Here is a 16,057-nt window from a genome sequence, read left to right as displayed (position 1 = left end):
AAATCAGCCGGGCGTGGTGGCGGGCGCCTGTAGTCTCAGCTACTCGGGAGGCTGAGGCAGGAGAATGGCGTGAACCAGGGGGATGGAGCTTGCAGTGAGACGAGATCGCACTACTGCACTCCAGCCTGGGAGATAGCGAGACTCCATCCGTCTCAAAAACAAACAAACGAACAAACAAACAATTTTATTATCGCAGAAGGAGGCAGGAAAGGAGCAGCAAAAGAACACAAAACAGAAGAGACAAGTAGAAAGAAGAAGGGAGAGGATAGACATAAACTCAACCATGCTACTAACTGTGTTAAATGTAAATGCCACCACACCTGGCTAATTTTTGTATTTTTAGTAGAGACAGGGTTTCACCATCTTGGCCAGGCTGGTCTTGAACTCCTGACCTCGTGATCCACCCGCCTCAGACTCCCAAAGTGCTGGGATTACAGGCGTGAGCCATCGCACTCGGCCTTTTTTTATTTTGAGACAGAGTCTCGCTTCACTGGAGTGCAGTGGCACGATCTTGGCTCATAGCAACTTCCGCCAATTAATAGGAAGAAGATGATCAGACAGAAAAACACAGTCTCAACTACATGTTGTCAAAAGAGTCAGATTTTTAAATATGCAGAGACAATTAGTTGAAAAAGAAAAATAGCCGGGTGCGGCGGCTCACGCCTGTAATCCCAGCACTTCGGGAGGCCAAGGCGGGCGGATCATGAGGTCAGGAGATCGAGACCATCCTGGCTAACACGGTGAAACCCCGTCTCTACTAAAAATAGAAAAAATTAGCCGGGCTTGGTGGTGGGCGCCTATAGTTCCAGCTACTCAGGAGGCTGAGGCAGGAGAATGGCGTGAACCTGGGAGGAGGAGCTTGCAGTGAGCTGAGATCGCACCACTGCACTCCAGCCTGGGAGACAGAGTAAGACTCCATCTCAAAAAAAAAAAAAAAAAAAAAAAATTCAAGAAAACAGTAAGAATTAAAAAGCAGGTGTAACTATATTGTTAATGGAAAAAGTAGACTTCATGATAAAGGGAGAGTCTTGGAAGCTTGGCCAGTTCCGAGGGTCAACCCAGCCTGGCTCTGGCCCCCCAGCCTATCACCTCCATCACCTGGAGGGGGTGAGAAGGCAAAATCCAAAGGCAGGTGTCCCATCATGCGGAAGGAAGGCACCCCAAGCCAAGGGCCTGGTGACCAGTTTTCCATCTTTGTAATTCGGTTATTCCAAAAGCATTATATAAATGGAATCATATATACCTCTTGAGATGGCCTTTCTGTTTCACTTAGCATAACTTTGAGAACCATCCATGTTGTTTTATGTATCCGTAGTTTGTGCAAATAGGGACATTTCTGCTCTTTGTTTCTTTTCTTTTCTTTTTTTTTTGAGACGGAGTCTCAGTCTGTCGCCCAGGCTAGAGTGCAGAGGTGCAATGTCGGCTCACTGTAACCTCCACCTTCTGCCATTGCACTCCAGCTTGGGCAGTAAAAGCGTAAGAGCAAAACTCCATCTCAGGAAAAAAAAAAAAAAGCATAGATTATTGATTTGAGATCTTTCTTCTTTTCTAACATAGGTGTTGATAGTTAAAACTTTCCTTTGTTTTTTCGAGACGAAGTCTCGCTCTGTCGCCCAGGCTGGAAAGCAGTGGCATGATCTCAGCTCACTGCAGCCTCCGCCTCCTGGATTCAAGTGATTCTCCTGCCTCGGCCTCCCTAGTAGCTGGGATTACAGGCACCTGCCACCACACCCGGCTAATTTTTGTATTTTTAGTAGAGACGGGGTTTCACCATGTTGGCCAGGCTGGTCTCAAACTCCTGACCTCAGGTGATTCACCTGCCTCAGCCTCCCAAAGTGCTGGGATTACAGACATGAGCCATTGCACCCAGCCAAAAATTTCCTTTTAGGAACTGCTTTATTGCATCCCACATATTTTGAAATGTTGTGTTTTCATTTGCATTAATTTCAAAATATTTTTAAATTTTCCTTTTGGTTTCTTCTTTGACCCATGGGTTACTCAGAAGTGTGTTATCAGTTTTCAAGTATTTGTGCATACCTCAAATTTCTATTTTTGTTTGTTTCTTATTTATTTATTTAGACATGGTCTCATTCTGTTGCCCGGGCTGAAGTGCAGTGGTGCAATCTCAGCTCACTGCAACCCCTGCCTCCTGGGCTCAAAACATCCTCCCATCTCAGCCTCCCAAGTAGCTGTGATTCAAGCACACGCCAACACACTCAACCAAGTTTTAATTTTTTTTGTAGAGCTGAGGTCTCACTATATTGCCCAAGCTGATCTCAAACTCCTGGACTCAAGCAATCCTCCCACCTCAGTCTCCCAAAGTGCTGGGATTGTAGGTGTGAGCCAGTGTGTGTGGCCTGGTTTCTAATTTAGTTCCACTGTGGCTAGAGAATAGTTTTCCAATTATTTTAATTTTAATTTTTTTTTTTGAGATGAAGTCTCACTCTGTTGCCCAGGCTGGAGGGAAAATGTTTTATTGTGTCTTCTTTAATGGCCTAGTATATGGTGTAGCCACATGGGTGAAGTTTTCCATAAATGTCTGTCAAGTCAGATTGATTGTGTTTTTCAAATCTCCTACATCTTTGCCAATTTCTTGTCTAGTTGTCCTATTTCATTATTGAGAGTAAAGTACTGAAATCTTCAACTATTATTGTTAAATTATCTATTTCTCCCTTCTTTTCTTTCACTCTTTTCATTATTAATTTTGGGGCCCTATTGTTTGGTGCGTATGTGTTTATAATTGTTATATCTTACTAATGAATGGACATGTTTATCATCATAAAATATCTGTATAGGCTGGGTGCAGTGGCTTATACCTGTAATCCCAGCACTTTGGGAGGTAAAGGCGGGAGGATGGCTTGAGCCCAGGAGTTTGAGACTACCCTGGGTGACAAAGTGAGACCGTCATTTCTACAAAAAAAAAAAAATTAGCTGAACATGGTGATGTGCATCTATGGTCCCAGCTACTTGAGAGGCTGAGGCAGGAGGACTGCGTGAATGCAGGAAGTTGATGCTACAGTGAAGCCATGTTCCCATCACTGCACTCTAGCCTAGGTGACAGAGCGAGACCCTGCCTCAAAAAAAAAAAAAAAGAAAAGAAAAGAAAAAGAAAAAGAGTCTGTATGTGTCTCTAGTGATATATTTTATCTTCATGTCTATTTTGTCTGATATTAGTATAACCATTCCAGTTCTTTTTTTTTTTTTTTTTTTTTTTTTTTTTTGAGACAGAGTCTCACTCTGTCGCCCAGGCTGGAGTGCAGTGGCGCGATCTCGGCTCACTGCAAGCTCCGCCTCCCGGGTTCATGCCATTCTCCTGCCTCAGCCTCCTGAGTAGCTGGGACTACAGGCACCCGCCGACTCGCCCGGCCAATTTTTTGTATTTTTAGTAGAGACGGGGTTTCACCATGTTAGCCAGGATGGTCTCGATCTCCTGACCTTGTGATCTGCCCATCTTGGCCTCCCAAAGTGCTGGGATTACAGGCGTGAGCCACCACGCCCGGCCTCCAGTTCTCTTTTGGGTACTGTTTATATGGTATATCTTTTCTCATATTTTCACTTTCAACCGGTTTGTGTCTTTGGGTCTAAAGTGTGTAGATTGTGGCCAAGTGAGGTGGCTCACACCTATAATCTCAGCACTTTGGGAGGCCAAGGCGGGCAGACAACCTGTCAAGAGTTTGACACCAGCCTGGCCAACATGGTGAAACTCCATCTATACTAAAAATACAAAAGTTAGCCAGACATAGTGGGGGGTGCCTGTAATCCCAACTACTTGGGAGGTTGAGGCAGGAGGATCTCTTGAACCCAGGAGTTGGAGGTTGTAGTGAGCCAAGACTGCGCCATTGCACTCCAGCCTGGGCAACAAGAGGGAAACACCATTTCAAAAAGATAAATAAAATTTTAAAAAAGGTGTATGAATGTAAAGAGCATATAGTTGGATCTTGTTTATTTCTTAACCCACTCTGAAAATCTTGGCCTTTTACTTGGAGTGTTCAATTCATTACCATTTAATGGTATTATTGATACAGTTAGATTTACATATGCCACTGGTTTTTTTCTTTGTTTAGTTTTTGTGTTGTTTTGTTTGAGGCAGAGTCTTGCTCTGTCGCCCTGACTGGAGTGTAGTGGCGTGATCTCAGCTCACTGCAACCTCCGCCTCCTGGGTTCAAGAGATTCTCCTGCCTCAGGCTCCCCAGTAGCTGGGATTATAGAGGCCTGCCACCACGCCCAGCTAATTTCTTTCTTTTTTTTTTTTTTTTTTGAAACAGAGTCTCACTCTGTCACCCAGGCTGGAGTGAGATGGTACAATCTTGGCTCACTGCAACCTCTGCCTCCTGCGTTCAAGCCATTCTTCTGCCTCAGCCTCCCAAGTAGCTGGGGTTACAGGCTCGTGCCACCACATCCAGCTAATTTTTGTACTTTTAGTAGAGATGGGGTTTCTACTAAATTAGCCCTATGCCTGGCTAATTTCTGTATTTTTACAAAAATTATGTATTTCATATGTATTTTTTTATTCCTCTGTTCTTCTGTTATTGCCTTTGTTGTGTTAAATGGATATTTTCCACTGTACCATTTTAATTTCTTTTATATATAATATAATGTATTTCTTTTTTTTTTTTTGAGACAGAGTCTTGCTCTGTCATCCAGGCTGGAATGCAGTGGTGCAGTCTCCGCTCACCGCAAGCTCAGCCTCCCGGGTTCACGCCATTCTCCTGCCTCCGCCTCCCAAGTAGCTGGGACTACAGGCACCCGCCACCACGCCTGGCTAACTTTTTTGTATTTTTAGTAGAGACGGCGTTTCACCATGTTAGTCAAGATGGTCTTGATCTCCTGACCTCATGATCCGCCCGTCTCGGCCTCCCAAAGTGCTGGGATTACAGGCGTGGGCCACCGTGCCTGGCCTATATAATGTATTTTTTTCTTATGATTGCTATGGAGATTTCAACAAGCATCCTAATTTATCACAATCTTCTTCAGATTAATACTTACTTAATTCCAGTAAAACACAGAAACTTTGCTCCAATATAATTTCCTTCCCTCTTCCTTCCTTTTTGCTTTATTTTTCATATAATTATATGTCTTTATATGTTATAACCTCTTTATAGTTAGAAGTTATACACCATAAGGTATATTTTTATTATTTATTTTTTTTTTTTGAGACAGAGTCTCGCTCTGTTGCCCAGGCTGGAGTGCAGTGGTGCCATCTAGGCTCACTGCAAGCTCTGCCTCCCAGATTCATGCCATTCTCCTGCCTCAGCCTCCCAAGTAGCTGGGACTATAGGCGCCCGCCACCACGCCCGGCTGATTTTTTTTTGTTTTTTAGTGGAGATGGGGTTTCACCATGTTAGCCAGGATGGTCCTGATCTCCTGACCTCATGATTCACCTGTCCTGGCCTCCCAAAGTGCTGAGATTACAGGCATGAGCCACCGCGCCCAGCTAAAAGGCAAAAGATTTATATGATCTGGGCTGGGCGTGGTGGCTCACGCCTGTAATCCCAGCACTTTGGGAGGCCAAGATGGGCGGATCACAAGGTCAGGAGATCGAGACCATCCTGGCTAACATGGTGAAACCCTGTCTCTACTAAAAATACAAAAAATTAGCCGGGTGTGTTGGCGGGCACCTGTAGTCCCATCTACTCGGGAGGCTGAGGCAGAATGGCGTGAACCCAGGAGGCGGAGCTTGCAGTGAGCCAAGATCGTGCCACCGCACTCCAGCCTGGGTGACAGAGCGAGACTCTGTCTCAAAAAAAAAAATCTTTTATCTTTTACAATTACTGGTTCGATATTGTGCTTAAATATTCTGAACCAGTAGGGCCTCCAGACTCTGCTGATGGCGCTGTGTGTGGGTTGTGGCTGCATTTGGAATTCAGGTAGTTTTTACAATTTGGCCTTGGCTTTTACTTTTTGCTTGCACAAAGCCTCACGTTCGGCCAGGGCGGTGGACAGCTGGGGCCCTCACCTGTCTTTCCTTAGCGTGCACCCAACCTTGCAGACCACCAGGGACACCTGGCCACCTCTGAAGACCACCAAGGCTGTTCTATCTGTGAATGCAGAAAATCTGAGACAGGTCTCAGTTAATTTGGAAGGTTTATTTTGCCAAGGTTGAGGACATGCCCGTGACACAGCCTCAGGAGGTCCTGACAACATGTGCCCGAGGTGGCTGGGGCACAGTTTGGTTTTATACATTTTAGGGAGACATGAGACATCAATCAATATATGTAAGATGAACACAGCGGCCAGCTGCGGTGGCTCACGCCTGTAATCCCAGCACTTTGGGAGGCCGATGCGGGCAGATCACCTGATGTCAGGAGTTCAAGACCAGCCTGGCCAACATGGTGAAACCCCATCTCTACTAAAAATACTAAAATTAGCTGGGTGTGTTGGTGGGTGCCTGTAATCCCAGCTATTTGGGAAGCTGAGGGAGGAGAATTGCTTGAACCTGGGAGATGGAGGTTGCAGTGAGCCAAGATCACGCCACCGCACTCCAGCCTGGGTCAGAAAGCGACTCTGTCTCAAAAAAAAAAATTGGTTTAGTCTGGAAAGGCGGGACAATTTAAAGCAAAAGCCATCAGGGAGGGAGCTTCCTGGTCACAGATAGGTGATACACAAACAGTTACATTGTTTTGAGTTTCTGATTAGCCTTTTTTTTGTCTTTTCCTTTTTGATCAGTCTTGCTCTGTCACCAGGCTGGAATACAATGGCTTGATCTTGGCTCACTGCAATCTCCGCCTCCCGGGTTCAAGCGATTCTCCTGCCTCAGCCTCCGGAGTATCTGGGACTACAGGTGCGCACCACCAGTCCCGGCTAATTTTGTATTTTCAGTAGAGACAGGGTTTCACCATGTTGGCCAGGCTGGTCTCGAACTCCTGGTCTCAATGTGCACCACCGCGCCCAGCCTTCTGATGAGCCTTTTCAAAGGAGTCAATCAGATATGCATCTATCTCAGTGAGCAGAGGGTGACTCTGAATAGAGCGGGAGGCAGGTTTGCCCTGAGCAGCTTCCAGCCTGAATTTTCCTTAGTGATTCTGGGGGCCCAAGAGATTTCACATGTTTTATGTACTGATGTCGTGGTTCAACTTCTGGCTTCGCTCTCAGATATGGAAAGCTCTGACGAAGCTTCTTTTTACATCTGTTGGGTCTCAAATGCCTTCAGTTTAAAATAACCTTCATATCCACTCTGGGGTTCCAAGTGGGTCCCCACAGGTCGAAATAACCCAAGGAGGGTCCACGGGGGGGAGGAAAGTCGATCGAAGGCTGGCGGCTGCGGAAACCCAGGGCGGGCAAGGAAGGTCCCTGGAGGTTGATTTTCCGCAACGGAGCGGCTTTCAAAGGCGGCAGGTGAGTGGGTTCGAGGCAGGGCTCTGGGGCCGCTTTAGGAGAGAACGGGCTGAAGCCCCAAATTCGAACTTGGGGGCTGGACAGCGCAGGGCCTCAGCGCCCACGGTCTACCTGCGGCCCGGGCCTTATGTGCGCGAGGCCCAATTTCCACACGGCTGACGCCTCATTTCCAGCGAGCTGTCGGTGAGTCCCGGCGAGTCCCGACCCCTCTCTAACCAGACCCCTCTCTAGCAACGGCCTGACGGGCACGGTGTTGACCTCGGCCTCTGATCTCCGACCCCGCGCCGCGACCTCTCGTCGCCGGTCCCCTCGGAGCCGGGCGCGGTTTCCGGGGGACGCGTTTCCCGACGCACCGTGGGCCGCCCGGACCGCGCAGGACCGGGCAACTTCCGGTGGCGGCGCGGAGCCCTGGGCCCGGCTGCGGCCCGGCGGCGGCCCCGGCGCGGTGCGGGCGTTCGCGGCGCCCCGGGAGCGGCAGGGGCCCCGGGCAGCGGCGAGGCCGGAGCGGGGCGGGCCCGGGACACCGGCACCTGGTCCCCTCGGAGCCAAAGGCGCGCGGCGGACACGGCGGGGCCCTCGCGCGGTGAGGACGCGGAGGCGTGTGGGCTCCTGTCACTTCACATCGCAAACGCTGCCCGCCGCGTGGCTCCGGAGGAGTCTCGCGAGGGGCGCCCCTGTGGCGTTTCGGGCCAGCCGGGCCGCCTGGCCGGGTGCGGAGAAGGAAGCTCTGCCCTTCCCCTGGCCCGGCGCGGAGCCGATTCTCCCGGGAAGGGGCCGGGGGTCCTCGCAGGGCCGGACCGCGGCGTGGCCCTGCTGGGGTCCTAACTTCACCGCAGGGCGGCCTGCTCAGGGCCAGGCCCGCGGGGACGCTGGCGTCAAGGTTTCTTCCCCCTTCACGCCAGTCCTACCAGGCGGACATCGAGTCCCGCTCCCCAGGGAGGGTCAAGTCCCAGGGGTCCAGCGGCTCCCCCGAGGTCCGCTAGGAGGTGGCGGCACTGGAGTGGCCTTTCTCCAGCGTGCACCGACCCCCGCCTTTAGTGCCCCCGGGTGTGACCCAACAGTGGTACTGGAGCGGCCTTAGAAGAATGACCGCTGCCTCCGAGTTGAGTCTTAAGCCCCTCGTTGGGCCTGGCTGAACCCCGGGTCTGCGCCTTTCCCCCAGCCTGGAGACGATGCCAAAGCTGCAGGGCTTCGAGTTCTGGAGCCGCACCCTGCGAGGGGCCCGCCACGTGGTGGCCCCCATGGTAGACCAGAGCGAGCTGGCCTGGAGGCTGCTGAGCCGGCGCCATGGGGCACAGCTCTGCTACACGCCCATGCTGCACGCCCAGGTCTTTGTCCGCGACGCCAACTACCGGAAGGAGAACCTGTACTGCGAGGTGTGCCCCGAGGACCGGCCCCTCATCGTGCAGGTGCGCAGGAGGGGCTGTGGCTGCGGCCGTGGTTGGGTTCCCGGGCCCTGGAATGCCTGGGGAAAAACCCTTCCCTCTGTGGCTGGACACCACTTTCAGCCTTTCCAGAGACAGCTCAATTCCAGGAGGAGAGGGAGAAGGTGGCACCAGGCATGCAGAGTCCACGTGCCACAGCAGTGATTCCTGTGGTGGAGCCAGGGCTGCCAGGTGCACCTCCCAGAATCCAACCCCATTCTCTGGGAGCTGGCTCAGGCAGCCTGGGTGCTGTGAGGTTCGGAGCCCTGCTGGGGCCTCTGGATTGCTGCCTCACACTCACACTCCCTCTTCAGAACCAGTAGAGATGGCTCTGCTCTTCACAAGTCAGTGATTGTGGCTTCTGCCACAGTTCAGAAGAAAATCTGTAAATCCGGGTGGCTTGGGGACTCCTCCCGGCTTTGTCATATTGTAAGCCTCCACAGGACAGAGCACCCTCCTGCAGTGAACCTGGGCCCACACCCTCATGGGGTCACACCGGACCTCTCGTAGGGCTGGGCAGCAAGGGACTAGCGCCTGGCTGGGCCCATGGCTGACTCCTGCATCTTCTCCAGTTCTGTGCCAATGACCCGGAGGTGTTTGTTCAGGCGGCTCTCCTGGCTCAGGATTACTGTGATGCCGTTGACCTGAACTTGGGCTGCCCACAGATGATAGCTAAGAGAGGTGAGCCCCACGAGGAGCATGGGGGCACCCGGGGCAGGGGCCAGAGCCAGCTCAGTGCAGCCCCAGGTGTGGTGAGCGTGGAGGACGGCAGGCCCTGCCTCTGTCGTGACAGTGGCTCAGGCTGGAGCCAGCCGTCCTCTGTGCTCTGCCTCTGGAGGGTGGCTGTCCTCAGGCCTTGGGGGCTAGGGGCCGAGCCCTACTGGCTCTCTCTTCCGTCAGGGAGCTCCCTCTGCATAAACACGATTGCTGATATAGGGTCCCCATCACCCCCTTGCACTGCTGTGTGTGGGGCTGAGCCTGCTACCTCACCAGGCCCCTGAGGAGGTGTTACTTGGTTCCAGACCGTGCGGGGTGGGGGTTCCATTCAGCACCTTCTGAGCTTAGGCAGCTGGGCAAATAGAGCCCCTGAGTCTGACGCCGACAAACCACTGCTCTGACTGTCCCACTGCCCCAACTGGAGACACTGCTGGTTCTGGGGACCTGTGTCCCACCTGGCAGGGCAGCTCCTGGCCTGCGTGGATGCAGGTGAGGGTGCAGAGGGGGTGCAAGGCTTCGGCCCCACCAGCCTTAACACAGGTGCCAGCCAGGCCATGCTTGCTCTTTGCAGGTCACTATGGCGCCTTCCTGCAGGACGAGTGGGACCTGCTCCAAAGAATGAGTGAGTTGGCTGGGTGGGCGGTAAAGGACCCCCAGAGACCCTCAAGAGGGACACATGGGCACTGTCCACTTGGTTGGGGCTCAGGAGACGGCAGGCATTGGCAGGAGGTCTCAGCATCACCCTGGGGCTTCCTGCCCACAGCAGCCTCTCTGATGGAAGGAGGTGGCTGTGAAGTTGCCTGTCCTGCGCCACCCACCCCTTAAAACCAGACAGTAGGTGCCAGGGTCCTTGCTCGGGCCCAGCCCCAGATGTCCTGGGAGACAGAGCCGGCCTTGGCCCTGCTTGTTTGAACTTCAGAGGGCTGGGGGAATGGCGGAGGGAGCCTGCCCAGCAACCTGAGGGAGATACCCAGATGGTGGCCCGGGCTGCCTCCCAGCCTCCCGGCAAAGCTGCCTGGACTCCGCTGTCTGCAGGGCCCTGGGCTCTGGGGTTTGGCCGCCAAAGTGAGAACAGCATGGCCCCTCAGAAACTGCCTCTCTTCTCCCCAGTTTTGCTGGCCCACGAGAAACTCTCTGTTCCTGTCACGTGCAAAATCCGTGTCTTCCCGGAGATTGACAAGACCGTGAGGTACGCCCAGATGCTGGAGAAGGCCGGCTGCCAGGTGAGCCCTGGGCTCGCGGGGGTGTCATGGGCCTCAGCTGGGCCTTTGTGCAGAGGACACAGCTGATGCTCTTCCTGTGTCCAGACACCGTGCACCGTCGGCCTCATGGGGGCAGTGGCCCTCTGACTGGCCTGTCCCCACTGGCTCTGAGTGCCACCACCCCAAGCCCAGGCCTCTACAACAGAAACTGCTTTCCTGGCTCCAGGGTTTTGTCCCTGTGGAGAGAGTAATGTCGGCATCTCTGACATGTTCTTAGTGTCACAGAGGCCGGCAGGGCCTCCTTTGGGGATACTCAGCATCTAGTCTCCCTAGAGGGTCAGGAAGGGGTCACCAGGCTGTCAACAGAGCTGCTCCCCTGCCTGTGTCCCCTGCACACTGAGCCTGGCCTGGCGCAGGCCTGGATGGGCTGCTGTCTCCAGGGGTGCCCCTCAAGTCACTCACCTTCTGAAGGCGGACAGCAACCTTGGTGACCCAGGGATGAGCTTGCCCAGGGGCTGCCGGGCCCAGGCCCCACTTTCCCCCCAGTGCCCCACTAGCCTGGAGTCAGCCTGGAGCCAGTCCCTCCCACACCTTTGGCCTTGGGCAGTGGGGATGCTGCCACTTCCCGGCCTGGCTCTTGCGTGGGCCTGGGCAGCACATGCAGCCTGAGGTTCCCACAGAGTGCAGAGGCCTTGGGGTAGGCCCCAGACGGCCATTCCTCAGCCCTGCTTCAGGAGCTGAGATGGTGAGGGAAAGGTCTCTGGAGTTGGGCATGGGGCACAGAGCTCAGAGGGGCGGAGGGGGCTCGGAGGGGCGGAGGGGGCTCGGAGGGGTGAAGTGGGGGCGGAGTGGGTGCGGACGGGCACAGGGGGCTCTGAGGAGCGGACTGGGGGCAGAGGGGGCGTGGAGGGGCGGAGGGGGCTCTTAGGGGCGGAGGGGGCTTGGAGGGGTCAAGTGACCACTGGTCTGTCTTAGTTGCTGACGGTGCATGGACGCACCAAGGAGCAGAAGGGGCCCCTGTCGGGTGCAGCATCCTGGGAGCACATCAAGGCCGTGCGGTGAGTGGATGTGGGCGGTGGGTGACACAGCCCTCAGTCCTTGGGGCTTTGCTAGGGGTCCCAGCTCCACACCTCAGGGTGCTCGGCACGCCTGACACCTCTGACCACCAAGGGGGCCGCGGCTGGGGACAGCATCACCTGGGTGCTGTCCCAGGTGGGTGGAAACAGGCGTTTCTCTGCCAACAGGAAGGCTGTGGCCATCCCTGTGTTTGCTAACGGGAACATCCAGTGCCTGCAGGACGTGGAGCGCTGCCTCCGGGACACGGGTGTGCAGGGCGTCATGAGCGCAGGTGGGCAGGGCCCAGGACAGCAGCCAGGGCCCCATGCACATGGCCTGATACCACCGCCCAGCTCGGTGCCTCCCACTGCCTACTGCCCTCCCCATGGTGCTGTTTGCAGATGGTGTTCATCGATCCCAGTCTGCTCTGATGGGCCTGAGCTGGCCTTGTCCCTTGTGAGGTGGCACAGAAGGGTGTCCTGAGTGTCCCAGGCCTTCCTGTGCCGTCCACCTAGAGCAACCCACGAGGTGTCCTTCCCTGCTCCTCCTCCCACAGAGGGCAACCTCCACAACCCCGCCCTGTTCGAGGGCCGGAGCCCTGCCGTGTGGGAGCTGGCCGAGGAGTATCTGGACATTGTGCGGGAGCACCCCTGCCCGCTGTCCTACGTCCGGGCCCACCTCTTCAAGCTGTGGCACCACACGTGAGTTGCCCCCTAAGGCAGAAGCCACGTTGGAGGGCTGCCCAGGCAGATACAGTCAGAGCCTACCTGGGGCATTTTGCAAGTTTTGTCAAAACAACTTGCTGCTAAGTCAGGTCTTGAGGGGCTGGGGTGACTTAGGAGCGGAGTTGGGCAGGAAGAGACACAGGTCCCCGTGTGCCCAGTGCTCAGCCGGGGGCCTGATGGTGGAGCCAGGAGCCCAGCCTGCGTGACAAGGCCTCTGTCTCAGGCTGCAGGTGCACCAGGAGCTGCGAGAGGAGCTGGCCAAGGTGAAGACCCTGGAGGGCATCGCTGCCGTGAGCCAGGAGCTGAAGCTGCGGTGTCAGGCAGGCGCTGGGGCTGGTGGGAGCCCGGCCTTGCGGGGGGTGAGGGGCTGGGGCCATGACCAGGGCCTTGGGCTTTTGCAGGAGGAGATATCCAGGCAGGAGGGAGTGAAGCCCACCGGCGACTTGCCCTTCCACTGGATCTGCCAGCCCTACATCCGGCCGGGGTGAGAGCCCAGCCAGCCCTGGGCGGGGATGTGCACCAAGGTGTGGGCTCCACCCTGTGCCCACAGTGCTGCGCCTGCCCTGCTTGTCCTCAGCCATTATGGTCAGTCAGCTCCTACCCGAGGGAAAGGAGGAGGGAGGCCTCGGCTTCGAGCAGCACACACCTTCCACGTGCCCCTCGGTGTCCTTGGTGGAGGGTGCTGGTGGCTCAGCTGTGTCCTCCCTGAGTGGACACTCGGATTTTAAATCTTTTCTTCCATAAGATACTTCTCTGAGTTCCTCTGATCCTGGTGGATTTGCCCGTGGGTCAAGAGGTTGACCCCAGCTTCCGCTAGGTTCTCAGAGGTAAGGCCATCTGTGGCCACAGCCCTACCTGGAGCTGGTGGCTCAGAGCTTGGGGCTGCCCGAGCTGCGGACTCCATCTCAGAGGCCCCAGATCCCTAGTGGCCACTCCTGAGTGGGCTGCCCATGCTCCTCACAGCAACCGCACTCGCCACGGCCGCCTGGCCCCTCCTTAACCTGGGGCCTCACCCGGACTCAGACCTGTGTGGCTGTGGCTGCTGGGCCCCTCTCACGGTGTCCTTGGGCTCTGCCCACTGCCCTCCCCTCAGGCCCAGGGAGGGGAGCAAGGAGAAGGCGGGTGCGCGCAGCAAGCGGGCCCTGGAGGAGGAGGAGTGTGGCACGGAGGTCCTGTCCAAGAACAAGCAAAAGAAGCAGCTGAGGAACCCCCACAAGACCTTCGACCCCTCTCTGAAGCGTAAGTGCTGCTTCCGCTGATGGGCCCGAGAGCCTCTTCATCACCCCCATCCTCCCTGTTGCCAGTAACAGGAACCCAGACTTGGTCAACAAGGCTCAAGGCCCAGAGCTGGAAGCAGACGCCTGGAGGGCTTGGCAGAGTGGTCAGCCAGACTTGGGGTCTGAGCACGGGGACCCTGTGCAGGCCGCAGCCCGTGCATGTGGGACATGGGCTCAGTGAGTCAGATGAGGCTGTGGGACAAGCCCTTCAGCCAGGTGCCACCCAGGTGGCCACCGAGGGGCTCGTCTACAGCTCAGGGCCTCGGGTCCCTGCGGCTGTCCCTGCCCAGCCTCACACAGGACACCTGAGCAGCTGCTGAGATGGAGGCTGGGGTCCCCAGGAGTGTGTGCATGGGTCTTGTTGCTGGGCCAAAGGCACGGGATGAGGCTGCTCACCCCTCTCCTCTTAGCCACCAGCGGCAAGGCCTCAGCCCAGTGCTGTCTCCCCTGAGACCCCTGGTGGCCGCTGGATCCTGGGCCAGCCCATCTGGGCCCTCAACAGGTGGCAGCCTCCCAGGAGATCTCTGACAGCTTTACAAGCTGCAGGGGAGACCAGCGATAACCCTGAAACCTTCCCATGTAACCCCCAGGGCGCTGGCCAGTCCAAGAGCAGCTGCCACATCAGCCTGGTGCCAGCAGTCCCTGCCTGCCACACTGCCCACCCGCCCCCCAGGCCACTGCATGAGGCAGCTGGGAGAGGCAGGAAGTGGGGCTTCGGGCTGAATTCTTGATTTGACCCTTCTTGGCCCTTTTGCTTGGGAGACCTGGAACTGAAGGGCATGGAACCCCCCTTGGACCCTGTGGGCGGGAAAACCACTCCCCTTGTCCCGGCCTGGGAGTGGGACAAATAAGGCTGTTCGTCCCACGGGGGCCCCCAGCCCACCTGCTTCCTATCCGTTTCCTGCAGGATGGTGCCCCCTGCATCCCCTCACCCATCGCTCATGGAAGGAAAAGCAGACGTGGCCAGCCTGCATCCTCTTCCTTCCCCGAGCCTCCTGGCCTGGCTGGCCACAGCTGGCATGGACGCCATCAGCAGGCTCCGGGCAGGCAGACGGGGCAGCGCCCACAGCCAGGCCACCCTGGCCCTCACTCACCAGCACCCTTTTGTTCTTTTCCTAGCAAAATATGCAAAGTGTGACCAGTGTGGAAACCCAAAGGTGAGTGGGTTCCGGCTGCATGCCACCAAGGCTTCAGCTCCGGGGGTGGGCAGGGTGGTCTCCGCACTGCTTGCGGTGGCAGGTCTGGTGCCCACCCAGCTGGGTTTGCAACGTGGCCCAAGGTGGCGTGGATGCCTCAGGACGGCCCCTTGCTTCCAGCCAAGCCCCTGCCCAGGCCTGGAGTGGGAATGAGTCTGGGTGGGTTGGGGTGAGGGAGAGGCAGCTGGCTTGGGAGCAGTTCCCAGGGCTGCATCCAGGCTGTGGGCATCTGGCAGAGGCTTCCCCAGTGGGGCTGCTCCCCTGCTGGCCAGCCTGGCCCTGGGAGTGGTGCTGGCCACAGGCTCCCGAGCTTTCCTGTGCCCAGGGCAACAGATGTGTGTTCAGCCTGTGCCGCGGCTGCTGCAAGAAGCGAGCCTCCAAAGAGACTGCAGACTGCCCAGGTGAGGGCGCCTGCCACCCGCCCCGCAGCAGGCAAACAGACCCCTCTGCCTCCTGACCCCCGACTCCTCTCACTCGCTCTGCCAGGTCACGGATTGCTTTTTAAAACCAAACTGGAGAAGTCTCTGGCCTGGAAAGAGGCCCAGCCTGAGCTGCAGGAGCCTCAGCCGGCAGCACCCGGAACACCAGGTGGCTTCTCCGAAGTCATGGGCAGTGCCCTGGCCTGAAGGCCCAGAACCCCCACCCCCAGGACTGCTGCTGGAGCCTGGACACGTCCTACTTAAGAAAATGCCTTTTACTCAGGGAATCTCCTGCTACTTAATGTGGAAAGACACGCCCATGTCCCCCTTTGGCCCACTCTGGGGGCCTGGAAATGCTGCAGTGGGGAGCAGGCCCCAGGCTGGACCTGCCCTGTCCTCAGCACGCGTGTGCAAAAGTGAACAATAAATCATTTCAAAGATGCGAGAGCCCACAGCCTGTGACCACTGCCCCCTCAGACCCAGGGAGGCATGAGCCGGGGCAGGTGCGGTTGGGGCCAGTGTGGGCTTCTGAACAACAGGATACATCTAAATGAAGGCAGCATCTGCGCGGACGAAAGTGGGGGCTTAGGTCCCCTCCCCACCTCCCCTAGGCGCCTTCATAGGCAAGTGGGCAGAGCCTCCGGGAGCTTCCTGATGCCTCACAGCCTTGGAAGCACTGCCTGCGAGGCACAGTGGCTGCTGCTGG

At 56.1% G+C, this 16,057-nt stretch overlaps 1 protein-coding gene across 3 annotated transcripts; it reads left to right on the top strand.

Moving 5' to 3' along the window:
• The first annotated feature begins 7,761 nt into the window (after positions 1-7,761).
• Positions 7,762-15,796, top strand: DUS1L (dihydrouridine synthase 1 like). 3 transcript variants are annotated; one of them, XM_009252183.4, is made up of 14 exons: positions 7,762-7,918; positions 8,498-8,744; positions 9,332-9,440; positions 10,048-10,098; positions 10,587-10,699; positions 11,654-11,736; positions 11,923-12,026; positions 12,291-12,435; positions 12,683-12,779; positions 12,861-12,943; positions 13,553-13,698; positions 14,856-14,893; positions 15,266-15,333; positions 15,419-15,796. In XM_009252183.4, the coding sequence occupies exons 2-14, from the start codon at positions 8,508-8,510 to the stop codon at positions 15,435-15,437; spliced, it is 1,293 nt and encodes a 430-aa protein (XP_009250458.1). In that variant the 5' UTR covers positions 7,762-7,918; positions 8,498-8,507; the 3' UTR covers positions 15,438-15,796. The 3 variants fall into 3 exon arrangements, with proteins under 3 accessions (XP_009250458.1, XP_002828014.1, XP_009250457.1); XM_002827968.5 differs by having other exon boundaries at positions 15,258-15,333; XM_009252182.4 differs by lacking the exon at positions 15,266-15,333.
• The last annotated feature ends 261 nt before the right edge of the window (positions 15,797-16,057 follow it).

This window comes from Pongo abelii, chromosome 19 (genome assembly GCF_028885655.2).
Source record: "Pongo abelii isolate AG06213 chromosome 19, NHGRI_mPonAbe1-v2.0_pri, whole genome shotgun sequence".
In the NCBI taxonomy this organism is placed as follows: Eukaryota; Metazoa; Chordata; class Mammalia; order Primates; family Hominidae; genus Pongo; species Pongo abelii.
This window is presented reverse-complemented; position numbering and strand designations above follow the sequence as displayed.

What these genes read in the sequence shown, in the direction of transcription:
- DUS1L (XM_009252182.4), top strand. Translation starts at nt 8,508, where the DNA reads ATGCCAAAGCTGCAGGGCTTCGAGTTCTGGAGCCGCACCCTGCGAGGG. An exon ending in ACCGGCCCCTCATCGTGCAG is followed by an intron (nt 8,745 to 9,331) that starts GTGCGCAGGAGG and finishes CATCTTCTCCAG; the next exon opens with TTCTGTGCCAATGACCCGGA. An exon ending in CTTCGACCCCTCTCTGAAGC is followed by an intron (nt 13,699 to 14,855) that starts GTAAGTGCTGCT and finishes TTCTTTTCCTAG; the next exon opens with CAAAATATGCAAAGTGTGAC.